Source organism: Grampus griseus, assembly GCF_964374135.1.
Source record: "Grampus griseus genome assembly, chromosome: 16".
Classification (NCBI taxonomy): domain Eukaryota; kingdom Metazoa; phylum Chordata; class Mammalia; order Artiodactyla; family Delphinidae; genus Grampus; species Grampus griseus.
Genome location: NC_139010.1, coordinates 49,603,713 through 49,627,010, shown reverse-complemented (window position 1 = coordinate 49,627,010; position 23,298 = coordinate 49,603,713). Strand labels below are relative to the sequence as shown.

General features: G+C 43.4%; 1 protein-coding gene across 1 annotated transcript; it reads left to right on the top strand.

Moving 5' to 3' along the window:
- Positions 1 to 1,584: 1,584 nt before the first annotated feature.
- ACTA2 (actin alpha 2, smooth muscle) lies at positions 1,585 to 18,848 on the top strand. Its single transcript, XM_082674136.1, has 9 exons — positions 1,585 to 1,621; positions 5,777 to 5,931; positions 7,312 to 7,440; positions 10,270 to 10,380; positions 12,397 to 12,481; positions 12,855 to 13,016; positions 14,673 to 14,864; positions 16,031 to 16,212; positions 18,560 to 18,848. Exons 2-9 carry the CDS (start codon positions 5,803 to 5,805, stop codon positions 18,701 to 18,703), a joined length of 1,134 nt encoding a protein of 377 aa, XP_082530262.1. The 5' UTR covers positions 1,585 to 1,621; positions 5,777 to 5,802; the 3' UTR covers positions 18,704 to 18,848.
- Positions 18,849 to 23,298: the final 4,450 nt, after the last annotated feature.

The following is a 23,298-nucleotide window of genomic DNA, read 5'->3' as shown; positions in this document are numbered from 1 at the left end:
GCTGTGAATGCACACTGGTAGAATCAAGGGAGAAAATGACATAAGAATCAGGAAGGTGAACATCAAAACTCTTATTTTCGGTATTTAAAGAAACATTCACTACATAAACTGTCAGGGACTACACAGACACTGCTTGAGACAGAAGTGGGAGGAGGCAGGATCCTACCTCTGCTCAAATTGCCCTCCCAATGAAGAAAATATGGAATTTTTGCTTCACGTGTTCCCTGTGATAAAAACCACTAGATTAATTCCAAATGCCCAACTTTATGTTATATTGCATTGTCTTCAAGTTTGAACATTCACACAATTGTGTTTTCTGGTTGACAAAAACTAGAAACTGTTGACAAATCCTTGAAAAATACAGAGCAATCTGTTATCATTTAGTCTTAAGCCATATAAAATTACATAATCATCAATGGTGCAATTTCTCAAAGATAAATGTGTGTGTGTGTGCGCGTGTGTGTGTACCATAAATCAAATGGGTCAGACACAGTAACATGAGTGAAGGGCTGGCCACAGCTGTAAAACAGAGACATTCATCCTGGGATTTTTCTCATGTCAGCAGAAATGCTCATGGTAGCTGTCAAAAATATTTCTACCATGAATTTAGTTAGAACCTTGGCTTGGCAAAGAGGAACAGGCAAATGTAAAACCATTGAAGTTATTTGTTGTCACCTGGGAATGAGAGCTTAAGGTCAGACTGGTGTTTACTCACTACCTTCCTCTGAGGAATGCCTGGGTCACCTGTTATCTGCCACCTGTCAGGTGCATCAGCGGGGCAAGAGGAGGCTCAGAGAGGCTTCCCTTAAACACGCCCTTTGCTTTCAGACTGCTTCTGTGACAGGTGCCTGCATGGACTCTGCTTGAAGGACAGCCCCTATCATGCTGCTACATCGCTCAGGACAAATTAGCAGACACAGCTAATGAACCAGGGCACCAAAATGGTCAAGGTCGTGCTGACTTCCAAGCGCCTCTGTGAAAACACGGGCCTTCAAACCTGTCTCCACTTCAATTCCTACTTCCATCACCCCCCGCCCTGCCCCAGACTTGATTCATAAACCCAGCACTGACGACCACAAAGTTCTCACTCCCTCTCTAAACTTATGGACCATTGCAGCATCTCTTTCTTCATTGCAGACCCCGTTTTTAGGGGAATTTTTAAAAGTCCCTGCTCCTCAGAGGCAGCTTCTTTCTGTGCTTGGTTCATGAGGAAATGACCCGAAATGCTAGCAAGACAGCCGTTTGGCATCTCCTGAGGAATGTGCGAACCATGCCTGCATCTGCCCCATGAGGCTCACTCAGTATCTCTGGGCATTTCAGCAATTGTTCTGAAGGCTTGGGGTGTTTATCTCCCACAGGCAGCTGAGCTGCCTGCCTTTTCATGAGCAGAGCAGTGGAATGCGGTGGAAGAGACCCAGACCTCCGGCCACCCAGATTAGAGAGTTTTGTGCTGAGGTCCCTATATGGTTGTGTTAGACTGAACGGAGGGCTGAAGTCTGTCTTTGTTCCTTGTTTGGGAAGCAAGTGGGAGGGGAGCAGACCAAGGAGCTATATAACCCTTCAGCGTTCAGCTTCCCCGAACACCAGCCAGAGGAGAGGAGCCCAGCCGAGCACTTTCAGGGTAAGTGGCACCGGCCCAGGGATGTGACTTAGATTCCAGCGGCTCTGACATTCCCCAGCATAATCAGATGTCATCTCTGGGGATTTTGGCCAGGCTCACACACTCTGAAAGTTTTGAATGAAGGTTGTACTACTAACACGATCGTAGCTTTTAGCTCTAATTATCTAACCTTAAAATCCAAGCTAAGACGCAGCCTGGTGTGGGAAAGGGTGGGGAGAGCAAGATGGAATGAAATCTATGTGTGTCACCTGCAACATCTGTTTATACTAAACCAACTGCCTGGGTCTTGCAGTGCATTTCAGAGACGCAGTCAAGCTGTCTGCAGTAAGTTACATGATGATTTATATTTAGGCACTGGAAACTCCAGTATCTGCTTGTGGTTCAGATTTGGTGTGGGGATTTCTCACTGGACTGTACTTTTGGTGCAGCTACGGTGTCTGGAAGTGGATTTTAGAATTGAACCGAGGTTGCCTAGCCTTTGATATTGGCTCTTTGTGTATTTGCATCTGGGCTCCTCTGGCTCTCATTGGTAGTGTCTTCTGTGGGAAAGTCTCTTGAGTGTAACTGTGAGCTTACACTTCAAGATATACGCGTCTCAGTGAAGTAAGTCAGAAAGAGAAAAACAAATACCGTATGCTAACACATAGATATATGGAATCTAAGAAAGAAAAAAAAGGTCATGAAGAACCTAGGGGTAAGACGGGAATAAAGACACAGACCTACTAGAGAATGGACTTGAGGACACGGGGAGTGGGAAGGGTAAGCTGGGACAAAGTGAGAGAGTGGCATGGACATATATACACTACCAAACGTAAAATAGATACCTAGTGGGAAGCAGCCACATAGCACAGGGAGATCAGCTCGGTGCTTTGTGACCACCTAGAGGGGTGGGATAGGGAGGGTGGGAGGGAGGGACACGCAGGAGGGAAGAGATATGGGAACATATGTAGATGTATAACTGCTTCACTTTGTTCTAAAGCAGAAACTAACACACCATTGTAAAGCAATTATACTCCAATAAAGATGTTAAAAAAAAAAAAAAGATATATGCGTCTCGGTTGGTTGGTCATCTGCAGCAGAGCGCAGCAGGCGCCCCGCTGAATCTTTGTGAATAAAGAGAGAGGGAGCCGGGTGTGCTTCTGACAGCTGTTTGCGTCTCAGCCTGTGCGATGTCTGGTTTGCATTTCTCAGCCGGGCGGGACCTGGGAGCCAGCCCTGCCACCACAGGCTGCTCTTTGCTGTAAATCAACAGTTGGCAGCTTCAGCCCGGACTGGAGTTTTCACACTGAGATTTTCCTTCCATTTTGTGATTCATGACTAAATATGGTTTGTGTTTCAAGACTGTCGAGCTGGGACCTGGAGCGTTCCCCTCCCACTAACTCCTCATTTTTGGCACAAGATGCACTCGAGTCGGTTAGAGCAAACCCCCTGACCCGGGTGCTGTTCCAAAAGCAGACATTCGAGTGTGTTTTACCTAATTAGGAAATGCTTTGCTCCAAACCCAGCTGCTCATCAGGTTAGGTAAGAGTTGCAAACCACTGAGCTGGGTCCTTTCTGGGGACACAGATTTCTCTAACGACAGTGCTCCTTTAAGAGATTTTAAAATTCTTCCTGGACGTTTTCTTTCTTTCTTTTTTTGCCAAATAAAAACACATTTACCAAATGTTGAGATCTTTTTATTTTCTGCAGGCTTGCTGATCTGAGCGTTAAGTCTACTTTGTCTGCAGTGCATTCTAACACTCCCCCAAACCCTTCCTGCCCCAGGAAAGGGTTACTAAGGACATGTGTATTCATAGTGACCACACCATCACATTTTTAGAGCCTCCTAATTCCAAATATTTTATCCTGTTTTCAGCCCTTACTTTTGTTTTGGCAAGTCTGCTTAGCACATCCAGAGAGGCTGCTGGTCCAGTGCTGACAGCCTCTGACACATGCCTCCGACGCCGACTGCTTTTCCGCCTTCTCTCTCTTACATTTCTCATCTCTCTTTTTGCTTCTTAATCTGCTAGGAAGGAAGCCAAATCACATGACTGCCAAACATAATTCAGTGTCTGGAAAGGGAAGGGAAGGGTGGGAAAAGAAAGAGTAGGCCATTGATAAACCTCATTTTCCATTCTCACAAGTAGAGTCCACAAGTTGAAGGTTTCTGTGGTAGGCCTAGAGGGAGTGTGGAGAGAAAGCAAAGACTGGAAGTAAAAAGATCTGGATAATGACAATCATCACATAATGATGCTAAAAATTTTAAAATAATATTTATTCATAATGTATATGCCACCATAAATTATTTTTAATGCCTTTTAGAAAATCTAATCCCCATAAGAACTCTATGGGCTACATACAGATTTTACTGCTGTTTCATAGATAAAGAAACTGATTTAGAGATGTTACATAACTGACTAAGTCACATAGCTTCTAAGCGGTGAAGGCCACACTCAAATCCAGAGTGAGACTCCAGGATCCAAGCCCATAATCCTCACGTGCTGTGATTTTTAGTGTCCTAACTCTACCAGTTTTGGGATCTTGGACAAATCATTCCAACTTGAGTCTTGATTCCCTGGTTTGTCAGTTGGCGATAATAGTACATGTCCTGGATTTTAAGATATGTTCTCTCAGTTGAGGTTCATGCTCTTTGCAAAGGGTTATGTTGTATGAGACGCTGCCATGGAAGTTCTAGGCATTTGGAAAGACAGAGCATTGGCTTCATGGGAATGGTCTGGTGCAACTCAAACTGTAATAGCTTTTTTTTCTTTTCTTAGGTCCCAGAAATTTCCTTAAAAGAGTTGCCTTTTATATCTAGGCCTGGGGGTGCAATGAGTTCACCAACTTAGAAGACTCTTCCTGAACCTTAAATCCTATCATCTCAAAGTCAGGCAGAGAACTCTGGGTGTCCTTCTCTTTAAAAACTGTTTTTCACCTAATTCTGCTTAGAAAATGGAAAGGGTCTAGATTGAAAGCTGAAGGGTAGCCAAGGGGACCTGATCTCTGGTTCAACTTTGCCCGTAAGGCCCTGTGCGCCCTTGAGCAAATCACTTCCCCTGAGTTTTCTCATTTGAGAAACGAGGGCATTAAATGAAAACGTTCTCTAATAAGCCTTCAATTTCCCAGATCTCTAAGTTGTTACTTGTGCTCCAGCCTTCCAAATTTTGCTGTAGGATACAAGCTTAACAATGGGATATTTGAAATATTGCTTTCTTACTAAAAGAATACACGCTCAATTTATTTAGAAAAAATTACAGAACCCAGGGATAATCATTTAAAACACCTAGAAAACCCACCACTTCACAAATAACCCCCATCAACATCATGGTAAATACGATTAATCTTCTTCTAGTGCATAAAAATACATTTTTAATGGGCTCGTACAATGTTAATTTCTCTAACCTAGTATCACCTAAGAATATACCTGTAACTTATCCTTTTAGTTATCTTTTTTAATGGCAGCAAAGCATTCTACTGCATGATGTGTAAGGTTTTGGATTCACCCTGACTTGTTGGACTTACAGGGTAGCAGTGGTTTTTATTAATGGAATAACTGTGGTCCCTAAAATTTAAAGCACCTTCTTAGAAAGTTTTGATTGGTTCTAATGTTTTTCCAAGGGTAAAATTTAAAGTCTTCAGGATCCAAAAGAGAATTTTCTTTTAAACATTTTACATTAAATGTCTCAATATATCCAAATTTTCACATGCTGCCCATTCCTCAAAATCTACGTTTTTGAAAAAAATTTGAAGTTATAACATACCTAGAAAAATGTGAAGATGGTTGGATACAGACAGCAAATTCCAGATACTTCTTTAACAAATGACTTGTCCCTGTGAATATCTGATCTCATGGTCTGATATTCCATATGTGCTCTGCAGTAGTTCATTCATTCACTTACTTAGTCAGTCTTTAAAGTGCTTGTGAGCACATGTGACGTGCCAGCCACGGTGCTAGAGACCTGTTGTGTGAACGTGGAAATCAGAGTTTTAGTTATAAAACGTTTTCAGTCTAATGAAAGTACTTTGAGATAAATGCTGTGTTAGATAAGAATCAGCAGAAGGCGCTCTAGGAGTGCACAGGAGGGGTCTCAACCCAGCCTGGAAGGTGGGAGTGGTCAGGTTAAGTGCCAAGACTGTTGGATAACAGTGGGGTGGCTTCCTCCCTGTTCCCTGCAGGACCCTGTGTAGCAGCTCCAGCCAAGATGTGTGAAGAAGAGGACAGCACCGCCCTGGTGTGTGACAATGGCTCTGGGCTCTGTAAGGCTGGCTTTGCTGGGGACGATGCTCCCAGGGCTGTTTTCCCGTCCATTGTGGGACGTCCCAGACATCAGGTGAGGAAAATTTTCTCTGGAACAGAGAGAAACAAGGCTATAGATTTGGTCCCTCTATGTCTCTGGTACCCGCTATGGGTATTCATAGATTGTCTGTTGCTCTCTGCCCGGGAATTATGTAACCATGTTAAAAATGTACCTCTGATGATTGACGTCTAGAAATAAGTGCCAATTTAATACACGATGTTGATAGATTCTCTATTGGGTGTCTATCAGATACAAAGACTGACCCTTTTTCATAAATCCTTTTTGTCTAAATGTAATCATTGTCATCAGCATCAGAAATATTTATGAGTTATCTGATGTATTCCATAGCTACTCTTTGGAAAGAAACTAAAATAAAAGCCCAGGTCACTCACTCTCACAGAACCTAATGTTAGATGAAAATCAACATTGTTACCAAATGTAATTTTCCATCTGTTAGCTGTCAACAAAATACATGTGGACAGCCACACGGTAATTTTACATAGCATTATGTAGAAACAAAATGTTGATGGCAGCCACAGGGTAAAAACTTAGAGTTTCATCTCAGAAATTCTCCTTCACAGCAGAAATGTATTTTGCACATGGAGCCTATCTGATTGATATTTAAGCTTTCAATTTGGCATAGATTCACAAGAGCAAAAAATAGAAGCCTCTCCCCATGAATGAACTCTGTCCCTTTGTTGAACTTCTGGAATGGAGATATTTTGCATAAATCACTACTTATGGAACTATAGTAGCCACGACTGTTTTGCAATTTTAAGTCACTCCAGTGCAATTTTAAATTTTAGTAATGAGAATTCTCTCTTTTTTAAAGCTTCACCATAATGATTAAAAAATACATCCCACTACTTTAGGCAGATGTCAGTGTTGATTGGTATGAATTTATCTATGAGAAATCAAGCACAGAGTGATCATTTGTAGAAAAAATGTTTTTGCTCATAACGGTTAGATATACTCTTGGGTAGGTGGCAAGTTCAAAAGTACAGTTTAAAGGATTTATAAGGGGCAAAATGCCATTTAACTAATATGTAAAATTTTACATATCCATTCAACAGATAATGATTGAGTGCCGAATGTGTGCCAGGCAATTTGTCATAGTGGAGAACAAGACAGATACAATCTTTGCCCTAAGAGAGCTCATCAAGGGATGTAGAAGATAAATGACACAAAGTTGCCTTACCCCCAGGGTTCTCTGCTATTTGAGAGAACTAGTCAGGCCTGTTTCCAATCAACTAAGGCTGTTTCGTAAGAACTTAGTGACAGTAGGATTCAGCAAATCATTGTTGGTACCCGAAGGAACTTTCTATCGCAATGATTTAACCCTTTGTGTTTGGACTGTAATCAGTTCACAAGTTCTGAGAGAGGCTGGCTCGTGATGTGTTGAACCTTTTTTAGGGGGTGATGGTGGGAATGGGACAAAAAGACAGCTACGTGGGTGATGAAGCACAAAGCAAAAGAGGAATCCTGACCCTGAAGTACCCGATAGAACACGGCATCATCACCAACTGGGACGACATGGAGAAGGTACCGGGAGATTCATGCATAATTCCTGGGGCTCCTGTTTCCAAACATCTTGCTACTGCTGAGGAAAAGAACTGGCTCACTTTGCCCAATTGTACTTTTACTTGTTGATGTTCCTTCTAGATTATTACTAACTGGAAAAAAGAAAATCCTGAACTGTTTCTTTAAGTTAAAAAAAAAAGCAAATCCTTTGCCTAACAGGGTTTATAAACCAATTAGAGTGAGCTAGCTCTGCAGATGAGAACAGTAGCCCTTAGACAATGGTGGGTATTAATAGACTTGCTCAGTCCACTGGCTTGCCCTCCGAGGACAAGCATTATATGAGTAGCAGCCAGGAGAACAAAGGGTTGCCTTCACCCACCCATTCTTGAAAGTTTTTCGTTAACTCACCCCGAACATTTAAAATATATATATATATTTTTTTAGTTTTCACTATAGAAAGCTATACATTCATACATTCCTGAATGTTCCTCAACATATTGAAGCCCAAGCACATGACAAAAATTTTTAAATAAATATTTTTAAAAGTATCTCCCTGTGTTGCCTTAAGTGAAGTCTTTATCTCCCAGACCCATATAGAAGAGCTAATGAGGAGAAGAGTTAAATCCTAGGATTTTGATGTTTGTTATTAGGCATTATGGAAACACAAGTGATCAGAGAAAAAGCAGAAGAAATAATGAGAAAGTGACTTAAATTTTTTAAATGCAGCAAATATATTAGAACCAGAACATCTGGACTTTTATATATCTGTCACCTCCATACACACACACACACTCTCTCTCTCTCTCTCTCCCACTAGTGTAAAAGAAAATAGTGTTGCTAGGATTTATCAGTAATAATGCTGAAACTTCTGCTTCTCTACAAAAATTGTGTTTCCTTAGGTTTACTGAGTCTAAGATTCTGGATTTGGTTAAGACTGCAGTTTTCACTGTGAAGAAGATATTAATAGTAGGAAAATACTCTTTTAAGAGATTCTCCATGGAGCTGGCAGCGTCTCAGAGGGACGCACCTGGAGAAAGATCCTTGGAACAAATAACGCATTCCATAATTTTTAAAATTTAAATTCAAAGGGTCTTTGAGAGAGAGAGAGAGAGAGAGAGAGAGAAAGAGAGAAGAATAAGACAGAGAGAGAGAGAAGAATAAGAGAGAGAGAGAGAGAAGAATAAGAGAGAGAGAGAGAGAAGAATAAGAGAGAGAGAGAGAGAGAGAGGGATTGGTTGGTTTTTAAACGATGCTTCAGAGTATCCGTAGTATATAATACGATCAGTAGAATTTCTTTTCTTCATTTTTTTTTTTTTTTTGATTTCTCGAACACTGTGCTGCTTTTACTCCATCAAAGGAATAGAACTTTCAGGAGTTTCATTTCCTTTCTAGAAACAACAAATTCAAAACCAAAGTAACTGCGATAAGATAAACACTCTTTAAAGTCGATCTAGCTTTTATTAGTGTATGAGCTTTCGCTAGCAGTTCTTGTTTTATTTTGTTTTAATTCTGAATGAATTTAATATTTCTGGTGCTAGTGGAGAATTTTCAGGCTTTTAAAAATAACTAGTTAACTGAACCTTTTTCACAATGGTTTGCTCTTTATGGCATCCAGGGATTAAAGGGGATGCTCACAGGGAACTCTACTTAATACTCTGTAATAACCTATATGGGAAAAGAAGCTGAAAAAGTATGGATATACGTATATGTATAACTGAATCACTTTGCTGTACACCTGAAACGAACACAACGTTGTGAATCAACTATACTCCAATATAAAATAAAAATTAAATTAAAAAAAAGAAACAGCTCAAAAATAAAAATAAAAAAAATAAAGAGGATGCTCAACCATGAAGCAAACACAAGTATGTCCAAAGTACATCGCACGGACATGCTAGAAATAGACACTGGCTTTTTTTGGAAACACCTGAAGGCCAAATGTCTGCCCATGAACGAAAAGTCCAGAGTGTGCTGACCAAGGCAGGCTTCTCTCAGCCCTGGGGAACAAAGAGGGGAATGGAGCGGAGGAAAATTTCCCTCAAATATTAAAAGTGGCAATTAGGCAATTAGGTCAGCTTCATTCATCCTTTCATATATTCATTAATTTGTCCTTTTACTTGCTACTCTAAGTCATTTGCCCATGAATATTAACTAAAGTGGAAATAGCGGGTAAAGAAGATATTGTTGAATAATAGTAACATTTACTCTGGGCTAAATAGCGACTCTAGGGTTCCCTGACTTAAGTCTCACAAAGACATACAAATTTTTTTTTTTTTCGGTATGCGGGCCTCTCACTGTTGTGGCCTCTCCCGTTGCGGAGCACAGGCTCCGGACGCGCAGGCTCAGTGGCCATGGCTCACGGGCCCAGCCGCTCCGCGGCATGTGGGATCTTCCCGGACCGGGACACGAACCGGTGTCCCCTGCATCAGCAGGCGGACTCTCAACCACTGCGCCACCAGGGAAGCCCACAAATTATTTTTATATTACCCATGGAGAGATTGTGGCTGAGAAGGGTTAAAATTTGCCTAAGCTCACATAACCAAGAAGTGGTTAAGCCAGGATTTGAACCCAGGTTTGATGCCAGAGCCTGTACCCTTAACCACTACTCCATCCTGCCTCATAGGCCTGGGTTTGCGTTTTTGCTCATTCACCTACTAGCTGTGAATCCTCAGCAAGTTATTTACAGTCCTTGAGTTTCAGTCTCTGCATCTGTAAAACGGTGGACACATAATGAGTGCTTCTAGCATTTTATTTGAACCTGGTTCCCTTAGCCCATTCTGATGGCGTTTTGAGGACTGCAGTGCCCCTACAGCGTCACGTCATTGTGCTTTTCCTCGGTCCCCCTGCTAGATCTGGCACCACTCTTTCTACAATGAGCTTCGTGTTGCCCCTGAAGAACATCCAACCCTGCTCACCGAGGCACCCCTGAACCCCAAAGCCAACCGGGAGAAAATGACCCAGGTAAATATGCACTCCAGGGCCCAGCACTTTGGTGTCTGGGGAAAGTCCTGTGTTAAAGGGGTTGTGCAGGACAGCAGCGAGAAGGCCACCAAACAGTGCACTCACAGGCTGATAACTTCCCAGAATTCCAAAGGCCAGGAGCATCCTGGTGGCGCTGACATCCTTACTGCAGGAACAGCCCCTTGGTTCCAAGAGCAACAGGAAATTTCCAAGATTTAACTGAAAAGGTGACATGTTTAGGTTAAAACCTTCTAAGGAGAAGTCATTTCAAAGGGCAGGATAACATAAAATGGGGAATTTTGGTTCTGGAGTCCAACAGATCCCGGTTTGAAAACTCGATCTGTCACTTAATCAGTTATGTGACTTTAAAGAATCCACTTAGTTTCTCAGAGCCTCAGTTTCCTTGTCCATATGTTGGGAGTAATATTAGTACTATTATTTTTCAAAGGATTGATGTGAAGATGAATGAGGTAAATGCTAAATGTGTTTCGTGGTACCTGGTATGATAACCTTCAACAAACAGTTATTATTGTCGTTATTGTCACTTGCCTGAAGCTCAGAAGTTTTGGATCAGGAGACCATCCATTCCACCGGCCAGACAAGATGTCCAGTTTGGATGAGCTGCTAAATAAACACACCTAGTGTCAATTTCATGCTTGCTATGGTTAGGCACTGGGCTAAGCATTTTATACGCATTGTCTCTTTAAATCTTAACAACGTAAAGCAGGAGCTATTCGTATGCTGATCATATAAACGAAGAAATCGAGGCTCAAGGACATTAGGTGATTGTCCCAAGGTCACACAGCTAGAAGTGGCAGAGCTTGGATTTGGCCCATGATCTTTTGACCTCGGAGAATAATAAATGTAAACACTGCAGGGTCTTTTTCTCGGAAGAGTTCTAGGCGCTACACCAACACACTAGCAGCTGTTCTCTACAGGGGAACGTCTGTGTGCCTGGGAAGTGCTCATGTAGCAAGAGATGTTGTTTCTTATGGGGGTTATTTTTCCTGTGAATGGTGAAAAATATAGTTGGGAATTATGGCTGTCTAGCAAATGATGCTAGATATTCACTCTGGTGAATAGACCAGGGAGGGTTTTGCAGATGGAGAAATGGTGGTCTGTGGGCATCTCCGTGGGCACAGATTTCTAATGCTTGACCCGGAGGGACTCTCGTTCTAATCGTGTCCCTAGACTGCATGAGCTGCCACATTGACATTCATACTTGGTCCTTTGTTACCAGCAGGCGGTTCTTTTCTTCCAGGAATCAGGGCTCCTTCACTGCAGCCAGAGTGACCTCAGATTCTAGGGCTGCAACTACATAAAAAAGTGGAACAGATTAAACGAACCTCAGACCACAGAACCGGGCTCATTCAACCAGTCTGAGCTTCAGGTTTAAAAGGCCTTTTTCGGGAATTCCCTGGCGGTCCAGTGGTTAGGACTCTTGAGTTTTCACTGCAGAGGGCCTGGGTTCAATCCCTGGTCAGAGAACTAAGATCTGCAAGCCGCGTGGCCAAAAAAAAAAAAAAAAAAGGGGGGCTCTTTCATACACCAGAGAAGTATAGATGCTGTCTTTTGTTTCTTTTGGCTTTGATAACAGTATTAAGTCCTGGGCTGTTCACACTGGAGGACACTTAGAACCCTTCTCATCCAAACTCCTCCTCCATTTGTAATCAAGAGACCTGGAATGAAGCCCACGTTATTCAGCTGTTAGTTTGGTGAATTCTCAGGTCATGTTCAACTCAGGGCCAGGGCCAGGACCAGAAGCTAGACCCTCCTTATACCTGTCTGGTCATGTATCCCCCTCTCCATGCCATCAGGCCTCTGGTATAATGGTTTCTTCATTTACACCTTCATTTCTCCTTGACTAGTAACCAAGGCTGCCCTGGCCCTCCTTTACCTTAGTTTCCTCTACCCAGAACCACGTGGGCCCTCTGCCTTCCTCAACAAGATGCTGTCTTGTGCATTCTTGGTAAGACTGGCAGCATCACTAACTCAGCTCTTTGAATTGCTTTGCAGATCATGTTTGAGACTTTCAATGTCCCAGCCATGTACGTGGCTATTCAGGCGGTGCTGTCCCTCTACGCCTCTGGACGTACAACTGGTAAGTGGTTGGGAGGGGTGAGAGCCTCAGTTAAATACACCATCAGTTACAGGATTTAATGGTTCATAAACATGCGGGTTGTGATGGATTGGGGTTTAGTTCAAATTGACAGGGTTAATTCCAACCCTCAGAGGTCTTCTTCTCACCTTTAAAATTAAGTCCTTTAACTTGTATTTCCAGGAAGACTTCTCCTATTGTTTCCCTCTTCCTGTTCTTTCCTTTTTTTGTCTTTATCCAGCCTTGCCCCACTTCTCCTATCAAATGCCTTCCTTCCTTTCAAATAAGAGGCTTAGAGATTCCCCTTCTACTAGACCAGTAAGTGATCACATACCAGCTGCCCTGGTGACTTTTATTGTGTACAACTGTCCCCCAGGCATTGTGCTGGACTCTGGAGATGGTGTTACCCACAATGTGCCCATCTATGAGGGCTATGCCCTGCCCCATGCCATCATGCGTCTGGACCTGGCTGGCCGAGATCTCACCGACTACCTCATGAAGATCCTGACCGAGCGAGGCTATTCCTTCGTGACCACAGGTGAGGCCTTGGGGAGATAAAGGGAGGGGGTGTAAGGGTGCGGTGTTCTTCCGGAACTTGGTGATTATCCAAGGAAACAATGGGAGGCAGCCTTGCAGGTATTAAGGCCTGATTCTAATGCCCAGGGCAAAGCAGTGCGTATTTTGCTACGTGAAATCGCTAAACGATTACACTATTTCTTCAAGAAGAGCAGTTATAACCATCTGGTATGATGAGCTAGTCAGAGCTGCACTATTTGAACATTTTTTAATCCCTTCCATTCACACATAGAGACTGAAGTTGGTATGGCGTGGTGATGGGCAGTCTTTGGAGACATCTCAGTAGGACTTGGGTCCCAATTCTGCCACTCACTAGCTGTGTGACCTTGGACTAGATGCCCAAGTTCACTAAGCCATAGCCTCTTCATCTGTAAAATGGGAGTAATCATAGACCCTTTCTCACAAGGATGTTGTGAGTAGTAAATGAGATCATGCACGTGGAATTCCTGGCCCTGAGGAGGCATGCAGCCCTTGTTAGTGACTATTAATAGCAACCCGCAGGCAGCGACACATTTGTCTTCAGACTATAAACTGGTGTTCTGCTGCCCAGAGGCAGACTATACTAGAGACGTCAGGACGTCCTCAGTGCCCTTGACCCTGGCCGCCCGCCCTCCCTTGGCCAGTTTGGTCTTGTCCAAATGTTTAGGTTTCTGGACATCCCTGAGGCTTATTCTAGACTCCAAGTTTGAGCCCTGAAGATGTTAAAATCTCCTTTTGCAGTAGGCAGTCGAGTGACTTCTGTTCCTCCTCTACTCCCTATGAAGAATTCCAAGATGCTTCCAGAAGGTTCCCAGGGGCCCGGATGGAACCAATAGCTTAGAACTTCAGAGGGCAGGGGTCTGAAAGTGGTCTGCCTGCCCACTTCTTCCAGGCACCACTGGGCCTTCTCAACTGGGACTTGTCCCAAGCCAGGGCCTGCCTTTTTCTGGAAGGTGATGAATTTTCCAAGGGTTTGAGCTAGAATCGACCTGGCCCAGATGACACGGGTCTCTGGAGCTTTTGAAACTGTAGGGGCCTCTAAGGGGGGGGCTTCGGCACGCGTCTTCCTGGTCAACTGAAAATCCAATATAACAAACTGTTATAAAGCACTTATAATGGAGATTCATTAGTTAATCGTGCAAAAAAGTTAACGTATTAAGGATTTCCTGCTCTTTGCCTGTTTCTAGCCAGCTCATTTTCATCCTGTCCTGAACTTTCCAGACAATATTTGCTAAGAACCTTCTGTGTGAGGCACTCCGCTGGGAACAGAAGCGGTTCAATAGTGGATTTGTAATTTAATTGCCCTGATGGATTTGGGGGTGCGGAATGTAATGTCGAACTTATACACTTTGTGGATGGAGCCTGTATCGTAGGAGAGCCTGCAGTAGGGCAGGTGGATTTTGTGTGTGTGTGTGGTATGCGGGCCTCTCACTATTGTGGCCTCTCCCGTTGTGGAGCACAGGCTCCGGACGCACAGGCTCAGCGGCCATGGCTCACGGGCCCACCCGCTCCGCGGCATGTGGGATCTTCCCGTGTCCCCTGCAACGGCAGGTGGACTCTCAACCACTGAGCCACCAGAGAAGCCCGGGCAGGTGGATTTTTACCGCCTGTGCAAACCATGTTTGTATCTCGCTGACAGCTGAGCGTGAGATTGTCCGGGACATCAAGGAGAAACTGTGCTATGTAGCCCTGGACTTTGAAAACGAGATGGCCACTGCTGCGTCCTCCTCTTCCCTCGAGAAGAGCTACGAGCTGCCTGACGGGCAGGTGATCACCATCGGTAACGAGCGGTTCCGCTGCCCAGAGACCCTGTTCCAGCCCTCGTTCATCGGTAGGCAGCACACCCTGCTCCTGCTTCTGGGGAGACCACCCTCTCCTCCTGCACCCAGCCAACCCTCAGCCCCCAGCACCCTTCTGCGTGTGGGGACATGTGACAGGGACCACAAAACCAAGTGCATTTCTAAACCAGGGCAAAGGAAAGAATGTCATATTTTTAAGAGTTAAGGAGACCAGAAAAGGAGTTTTCTTTTTAAGAAAACATTGTCTATGTTGTAGTCAAGCCCAAAGCATTCTTGGTGTGTAGTTTACAGTGAAAGAATCAGATACTCTCTGTGCTTAGGACACAGTGGAGCCGCCGGATGGATGGATGGGAAGGATAGGTTGAATGCTGAGTTTGGGAATAATAGGGGGAGAGAAAAATGAAAATGCCCAATCCTACGTTAGCACTGACCTTGGGAGACGGGTTAGCACAGTTGTTTACAGAGGGCAGGCTCTGGGAGGGGTGAGCCTGGGTTTGAGTCTTAATTCTCTATTCATGACCTTGGACCCTGAAGTCTCAGGGTCCTCCTCTGTAAAATGAGGACTGTCATAGTACCTGTTTCATAGGGTGGCTGTGAGGATTACACGAGCTGGGGGGGGGGGGCACTTAGCCCAGGACTTGGCCGAAATGAGCATTCAATGCTTATTAGATATTGGCTGTAATTAATCACTAAGCATTATTAGTATTACATCACAAAACTGCAAAGATTGAAGAAAAGCGAGTCTTTGTCCGAATAAAATGAAGCTTTTTTTTTTTTGGATGATTCGGCATCATAAAGCTTTGAGGAGTAAAAACAAGGCAGCAGCCAAAGAGAGACTTGGGGGAAGTTCTGAGCAACGGCTGCAACAGTGGCTCAGCATGGAAGCTTCTGCTGACAATCTGAAGACTTGGCCTCTTATCTGAATCATTTATAGTAGTGAGTCTATTAAAAATTAGGGATAAGATGTTGTAGCCCCCCACCCTCCCAGAGACGCTGAGGCAGGGCTTCCTCCCTAGACAAGAGGTAGGAGGACATGGGGCATTCAAGGATCTTTCGGTCCTGAGACGGCTGGTTCCCAGAGCATCATGCCTGCCTAGCTTCGGTCCAGTGTAAGATCATCCAGGTGCTCGCATCGTCTTCCACGTCAACCTGGGCTTTATTCACCACCCAAGGACCATGGCCTGTGTCTCTTTTCCAGGGATGGAGTCTGCTGGCATCCATGAAACCACCTACAACAGCATCATGAAATGCGATATTGACATCAGGAAGGACCTCTATGCTAACAATGTCCTGTCCGGGGGCACCACCATGTACCCCGGCATTGCCGACCGCATGCAGAAGGAGATCACGGCCCTGGCGCCCAGCACCATGAAGATCAAGGTACAGTTCCGTGACGGACCCATGTGTGCTGCTGGCAATGCCAGCCCTACAGCCAAGAGGTGAAGGACTCTTCAGAGGCTGCATCTTGGTCACACGCACTCACGGGTTTTAGAGCTAGGCAGTGGTTAGAAGTCCACAAGTCCCATACTTTGAACGATATAGGTCAGTTCAGTTCATAAAGAAGTTGAATTATCTTGTACAAAATTTAATCTGTACTTATCCTTGTCAATCAGCTACTTTCAGCAGCTGCAGTGAAGGTCAATAGAGCCCCCCATGTGTCCATATCTCACTAAAATACACATTTTGTTGTTTTTCCTCATCACAAAAATAGTGCATGTCATGTATAGAGCATTACAAATATTACAGATGAGCCAGACTTATTTCTGAAGAGGTGTAAACCCTGTAGATTCAATAGTGTATACTCCTCCTCCAGTACTGAATGTGACTCCATCTCAGTGGCCAGGAATTAGAATTTTATCTTCATCTCCCTGTCTGACATACCCTTTGATACAAGTGCTCAAAAGCGCAGCATGACCCCAGGATGACCAAGCTCAGTCCTTGAGCCATCAGAACCCCTACAATGTGTGAGTTTTGAGTCACAGTCAAAGAAACTCAGATTAAAAGGCCATCATTCTTTGGAGGCAAACTTACACGTGGCTGGTGACTTCTCAAAGGCTGTTATCACTCTGAAATCAGGAGGCCAGGCTGGGACCTTCTGATCCACGTCCCAGGGAGCAGGAGAAGGGGCCCCCTGGGGGCAGTTCACACACACGAGAGGTGTTCAGACAAGTTCTCTGTGATTTGCACTCCTTTTTTGAAAGGGTCTGCAGCTAACATAACAGGGAGGGATAGACGGAAGCCTGCTGTCTCTCCACCTTAGAGGCTCGGAATTCTGCGGGTTAAGAGGAGAGAGACTGTTTTCTGAGGATTTGTGATTCTCGGATGCCTCTCCGATGGGCACTTACCACCTCATCTTCCCACTCCGGAGGGAGGGACATGAAACCAGCTGCAAGGGTTGCTGACAAAGACAACCTAGGTTGGGGGTATATGACAGACACTCAGCTAGAGTTGGGTAGTTTCTAGTTCTTCAAACTTGGAGTGTTGAATAGAAATGAATGTAGAACTTTGAGCTCCAGTGTGATGAGAGCAAACCATTAAAAACCTGGCACAGTAAGATGGTGACATTAGGGGAAACTGACACTGAATGGGGGTGGGGGTGGTCTATAGGAACTCTCTGTACTGTCTTTACCACTTTTCTGTAAAACCAAAATTATACGAAAACGAAAAGTTATTTCTAAAACAAAACAAAAACATACCTGGGAGAGGTCCAGGTTTGCATACTGGGTCTGATACGTACCAACCGGTGTGATCAAGGTCAATTACTTAAACCTCTCTCAGCCTCTGTGTCCTCCTTTGGAATATGGGAGTAATTCAGTACTTACTCTTCAAAGTGGTTATGAGGATTAAATGAGATAGTACATGTGTTCGGCACATGGTAAGTGCTCAGTAAATATCACGTACTTGTATTAAAAATAAATGTTCAACCAGAGCTCAGATAAACAGAAATTAAACCCTTTCACCACCGTTTCAGAAATACCTTATCTGTTGGCCCAAGTGTCCATATTCATTTCTACCCAAGTCTGATGTGGAATTTGGAATTACTCAACTATAGCTATTTTTAGAGTTGCTGTAGGGAGACATACCCTGCTCTCTGAGCCTAAACCATTCATTGATTTAAGAAATGTCAACATGTCCTTACATGTCAGGCCTATGCAGTGGGTAGGGCCAGCCAATGCAGCCTAACCCGGACCTATCCCAGGGGAATATTCATCCCAGTGGGGGACGCTTGGGTCCCTCTGTGTTAAACAGTGCATCTCAGTGTGCTTAATCAGGTCTATAGTAAGTTCCTGTGTGGTAAGCTCTGGCACAATCAAAACTTCTCCTCGAAGTTGCTGGTGTTTGTGTCCACAGAGCGTATGTGTCGTGCTGAGTGCTGAAGAACAGCTTATGAAAGTCGGGGACATTGTCAGGGCTTAAGTACAGGCCGTGCAGGATTTGGGGCCAACTTTCAGTTTGCCCAGTAGTAGACTGAATGCAGCAGGGGTGTCATAGATGCTTTGGAATAGATTGTGTAAAAGGAAGCTGGGAAACCAAATGTGCTCATTGAAGAATATTTAAATCCACAACTTATTCACACCCCATGGGTTAGGGTTCAGGTTTGGGTTCAGCATCTAACAGCCAAGACTGTCCCTGTTGTCCATGAAGCTTCAGCAGGGGTCACCAAATTCGTACCATGCTGGAATGTTCTAGTGCATTAATGGCCCTTCTTCCTCATCCTGACCAACAGATCATTGCCCCTCCCGAGCGCAAATACTCTGTCTGGATTGGCGGCTCCATCCTGGCCTCTCTGTCCACCTTCCAGCAGATGTGGATCAGCAAACAGGAGTACGACGAGGCCGGGCCCTCCATCGTCCACCGCAAATGCTTCTAGAACACTTCCCTGCTCTCTGTCTGTAGCACACACTGTGAATGTTTTGTGGAATAATGCCTTCAATTCTTTTCCAAATCATTCCTAGCCAAAGCTCTGACTTGTTACCTATGTGTTTTTTAATAAATCTGAAATATGTTACCTGTAACCTGTCGCCTTGGCCTCTGATCAGCACCGGGCCGATCACGTTATTTCTGTTAGGCTGACCTCACCCATTACAGAGTGGCTCCCTCTAGTGGTACGGCCGAGGACATGACAACCAGGATGTGTAAGCTTCCCAGGAAGAGATCGGACAAAAAAAAAAGAGAGAAGGAGATGGGACAGCTGGGGATGTGGTTCTTCTGCATCAGAGTAGGAAAACCAGATGTTTAAGTAATGTTTATTCCTGGGACAACCAAGTCAATTCAGGTAATGTTTGAAGGGCACATACTAGAGATACAAAGAACAAGGTTCTGTCTGTATGGGACTTACAATCTGTGGGGAAAATGGACATTAAACAAGTAGCTAGGGTGCATCGTGAGGATTACAAAAGTGGAAATATACGGGGTAGGAGCTCTTATGACCTCAGGGGAGGCCTCCCTGAGGAAGTAGTGCTTAAGCAGAGGTTTACAGAGTAAGAGATAACTAGGAAAAAAAGCGGGGGGGAGTGAGAGGATTGAGGCTGGACAAGAGGAAGTAGGGCATATAGGGAATGTGTTCCAGGCAGAGGCCCAGAGATGGGACAGGGTGCTGCAGAAAAGAGAACACAAAGAATTGAACCCACACATAGACTTTAGAAGTACGACTATACTTGACTATAATTTTCCAAAGTAGAGTTCATAACATTTTCTCTGTGAAATGTCTGTCTTGAAATCAGACACCGATTACAAGCTATTAAGGCAACGCTGAGTGAGAACTTTGTTATCTCTGATTCGCTTGCCATTCCCGAGCATTTTCTTACAGGTTAAATCAATTCCTCATCTCAATTTCAGAAATGTATCTGGGAAACGAACACCCTAAAACCACCACCTCTCACTCTAATTTGTTCCTGATGGCTCCAGCTATTCCAGACTGTTCTTTACGTGGCAACTTCATGACCCTTAAAGATGGAAGGGAATATAAATGATTACCATTTGCCTGATTGGTTTTGTAACATGTTATCTTCAAGGAAAACAGATGATGACACAGGCTCCTCTGTAGCATAGTTCATGACAGTTTTCAGTGGCCTAAAGCTCAGGGGTCCTTAAGCAGGTTTCCTCTTGTTGGAGAAAAAGCACTGTAGTCACACCAAATTAAAAGATGTCCTTTTCACATTCTCATATTCCTCTTAGATCCTGTCTTCTATTTCTTTCCCTCCTCATTCAGTTTTTGAACCTTATTCCTCAGTCCTCTCCTTGGATCACTTCTTTCCTCCCCCACTTTAGATCTCTCTGCATCTGCTACAATCTAAAACGCCTTAAGAAATGGGCTAAAATCATTTAACTTCAACCTTCCTTTACAAAACGGCATCACCTAATATATTAAGCAGGTGAATCGTATCCTCCAAATTTAGAACTAGCCCTCATTCTTAGAAACAGAAAAAGTTGTGATTTCAGATGGATGTTCTGATGTAATATTCTTGTGAATTCATACACCACTGCATTTAATGAAAAGCAAAAGTAGTATTTTAGAGCACTATTACTGTGGCGCTAGTTGGTTGCAGCCCAAATAGTTGACCATCTTTGATAAAATAAAATTCTTCTTCTGAATTTGGTTCTAGTGAACTTGATAAAGGCCTGGGACTGGTCACCCACAACAATAAGACTGTGATGAGAGTGCGTTCTAGAAACCTCAGGCGCCTTCATCATCACCTCTGATTTTATTATTAAAAGTTGGCTTTAAAAGAATTAACTTAATAATGTATTGCTCTGTCAAAACTACAATGAGATATCACATCACACCTACTAGGATGGCTATAATAATTAAAAAATAAGTGTTGGCAAGGATGTGAAGAAATTGGAACTTTGTACATTGTTGGTGGGAATATAAAATGGTTTAGCTGTTGTGGAAAAGGTAAGCGTAGAACTACCGTGTGACCCTGCAATTCTACCGCTAAATATATACCCAGCAGAATTGAAAACATACACCGAAACAAGTACACGTTTGCACTTGTACAAACAAATAAGTACCTGCATGCTTATAGCAGTGCTACTCACAATAGCCAAAAGGTGGAAACCACCCAAATGTCCATTGATGAATGAATGGATAAACAAATTGTTGTATACACATACAATGGATGAAAAGGAATGCACTGATATATATGTTAAAATGTGGATAGACCTGTAAAAGGTTACGTTAAGTGAAAGAAGCCAGACTCAAAAGTTCACATATTTTATGATTTCAATTATATGAAATCTCTAGATAGAAAAACCCATAGAAACAGAATGCAGATTGATGATAGCCAGGCGGTGGGGGAGGGGAATGGGGATAAATGGCTTAATGGGTAAGAGGTTTTACTTTGGAGAGATGGAAATGTTTTGGAACAAGAAAGAGGTGATGGGGCTTCCCTGGTGGCGCAGTGGTTGAGAGTCCGCCTACCGATGCAGGGGACACGGGTTCGTGCCCCGGTCCGGGAAGATCCCACATGCCGCGGAGCGGCTGCGCCCGTGAGCCATGGCCGCTGAGCCTGCGCGTCCGGAGCCTGTGCTCCGCAACGGGAGAGGCCACAGCAGTGAGGCCTGCGTACCGCAAAAAAAAAAAAAAAAAAAAAAAGATAGAGGTGATGGTTGTACAACACTGTGAATGTACTAAATGTCACTGAATTGTTCACTTTAAAATGGTTAATTTTATGTTATGTGAATTTCACCCCAATAAATTACTTTTTAATAAAAAAATTAAGATTATGTATTGCCCTGGAAAAAATGTCAGTAAGTACAAAGCTTTATTGCTGAAAAAAACCTGCTACATCGGTTAATTCACACACCTCCTTTCTGTAGGTAATGAAACCTTGCCCAAAGTCAAGAATAGAGTAAATTCCTTCTGGTTGTTTGTTTTTCTTGTTCATCAGCCTTTATATTAGGAGGACACAAAATGCAGCTTATTTTTGAACAACCTATAAATGCTTTTTCTTGAAAAATTGAAGAGAGGAATTTTAAACATCCTCTTGGGACTCAAGAATACAGATTCACCACTCATTACATTGACACATCTGGGACACACCCAGATAGTGACTAATTTGAGTACACAATTTTAGTTTTTCACAGTCAATGCTGGTTAACTCGATGCAGATGAATAGTTAATCCTCCTTGACAGAGGTGAAACAAGACAAAACTAAACTAAACTATTTGTCTCCATTTGGTTTTAGAATGTCTTTTGGTCTAGATAATGCCCAAGACATTGACTTCAAACAAATTAAGTAAAGCCGGTCTGCGGTCTACAGTATTCTAATTCTACCCTCTCTCCCCCAGGGTCCTTCTCCATTTTCCTGTTTTCTCTCCCTCATCCTCTGCATCTCCCCAGACTAACTAAACTAATATTTTTGTCAGCTGCCCCCAAGAAAAATATATTCTTGCCTCGTGAAAAGCCAAGATGCTAGAAAAGGAAACAAGTTTCTTAAAAAAACAGAAGAGTTCTTTGCATATTGGTGTCTTCACAATAAATAACAAGCTAATGTCTTCTAAGAATAAGGAGCTGAAAGTTTACCTTTCTTCCTTTATCTCTGCCAAATACATGACATTTCTCAAGCATCCTTTTCACAGAAGACATTCGCCTGCTAGAAAATTCTGCAATACATGCTGGAAGAGAAACGTCTGCTTTCCACATCTGGGACAACTGTAGCTGGTTTTGCAACAGAAATTTCGATTAAGTCCAAACCATTATAATAAGGCAGTTTCCAGCACGACCGAAGTGGGTGCAGCAGGGGATGAATTGGGGGGAAAAATACTGAACCAATTCTAGGATGTGGCCTTAACTGATACTGTATCTCAAATATAATGCCACTTTTTCCACAAGTAAAATTCTACTAAAAAGAAACCAAGAATAACTTCAGTAGCTGAGAATAATCCGCAGACATCCTGCTTTGCTCCAAGGTCTATGGAGAAGAGAATGATTTCTGCATGACAACAAAGAAAGTCATTTCCATTCCATCTCTGAGAAAAAAAGAAAACAAATTCAGTAAATATTTTCTGAGTATTATATTAGTTTGCTAGGGTGGCCATAACAAAATACCACAGACTGGTTGGCTTAAACAACAGAAATTTATTTTCTCACAGTTCTGGAGGCTGGAAGTAAGAGATCAAGGTGTTGGCAGATTTGGTTTCCTCTAAGGCCTCTCTCCCCGTAGACGGCCATCTTCTCCCTGTGTCATCACAGGGTCTTCCCTCTGTGTCTGTGTCCTGATCTCTTCTTCTTGTAAGGACACCAGTCACATTGGATTAGGGCCCCCTCTAGTGGCCAAATTTTAATTCAATTACTTCTCTAAAGGTTCTTTCTCCAAATACATTCACATTCTGAGGTACTGGGGGTTGGGACTTCAACACGTGAATTCTGCGCGGGGGACACAACTCAGCCCATAACAAGTACATACCAGGTGTCAGGCACTGAGTACAAACAGACCAGCATTCAAAACCAAAGGAAATTCT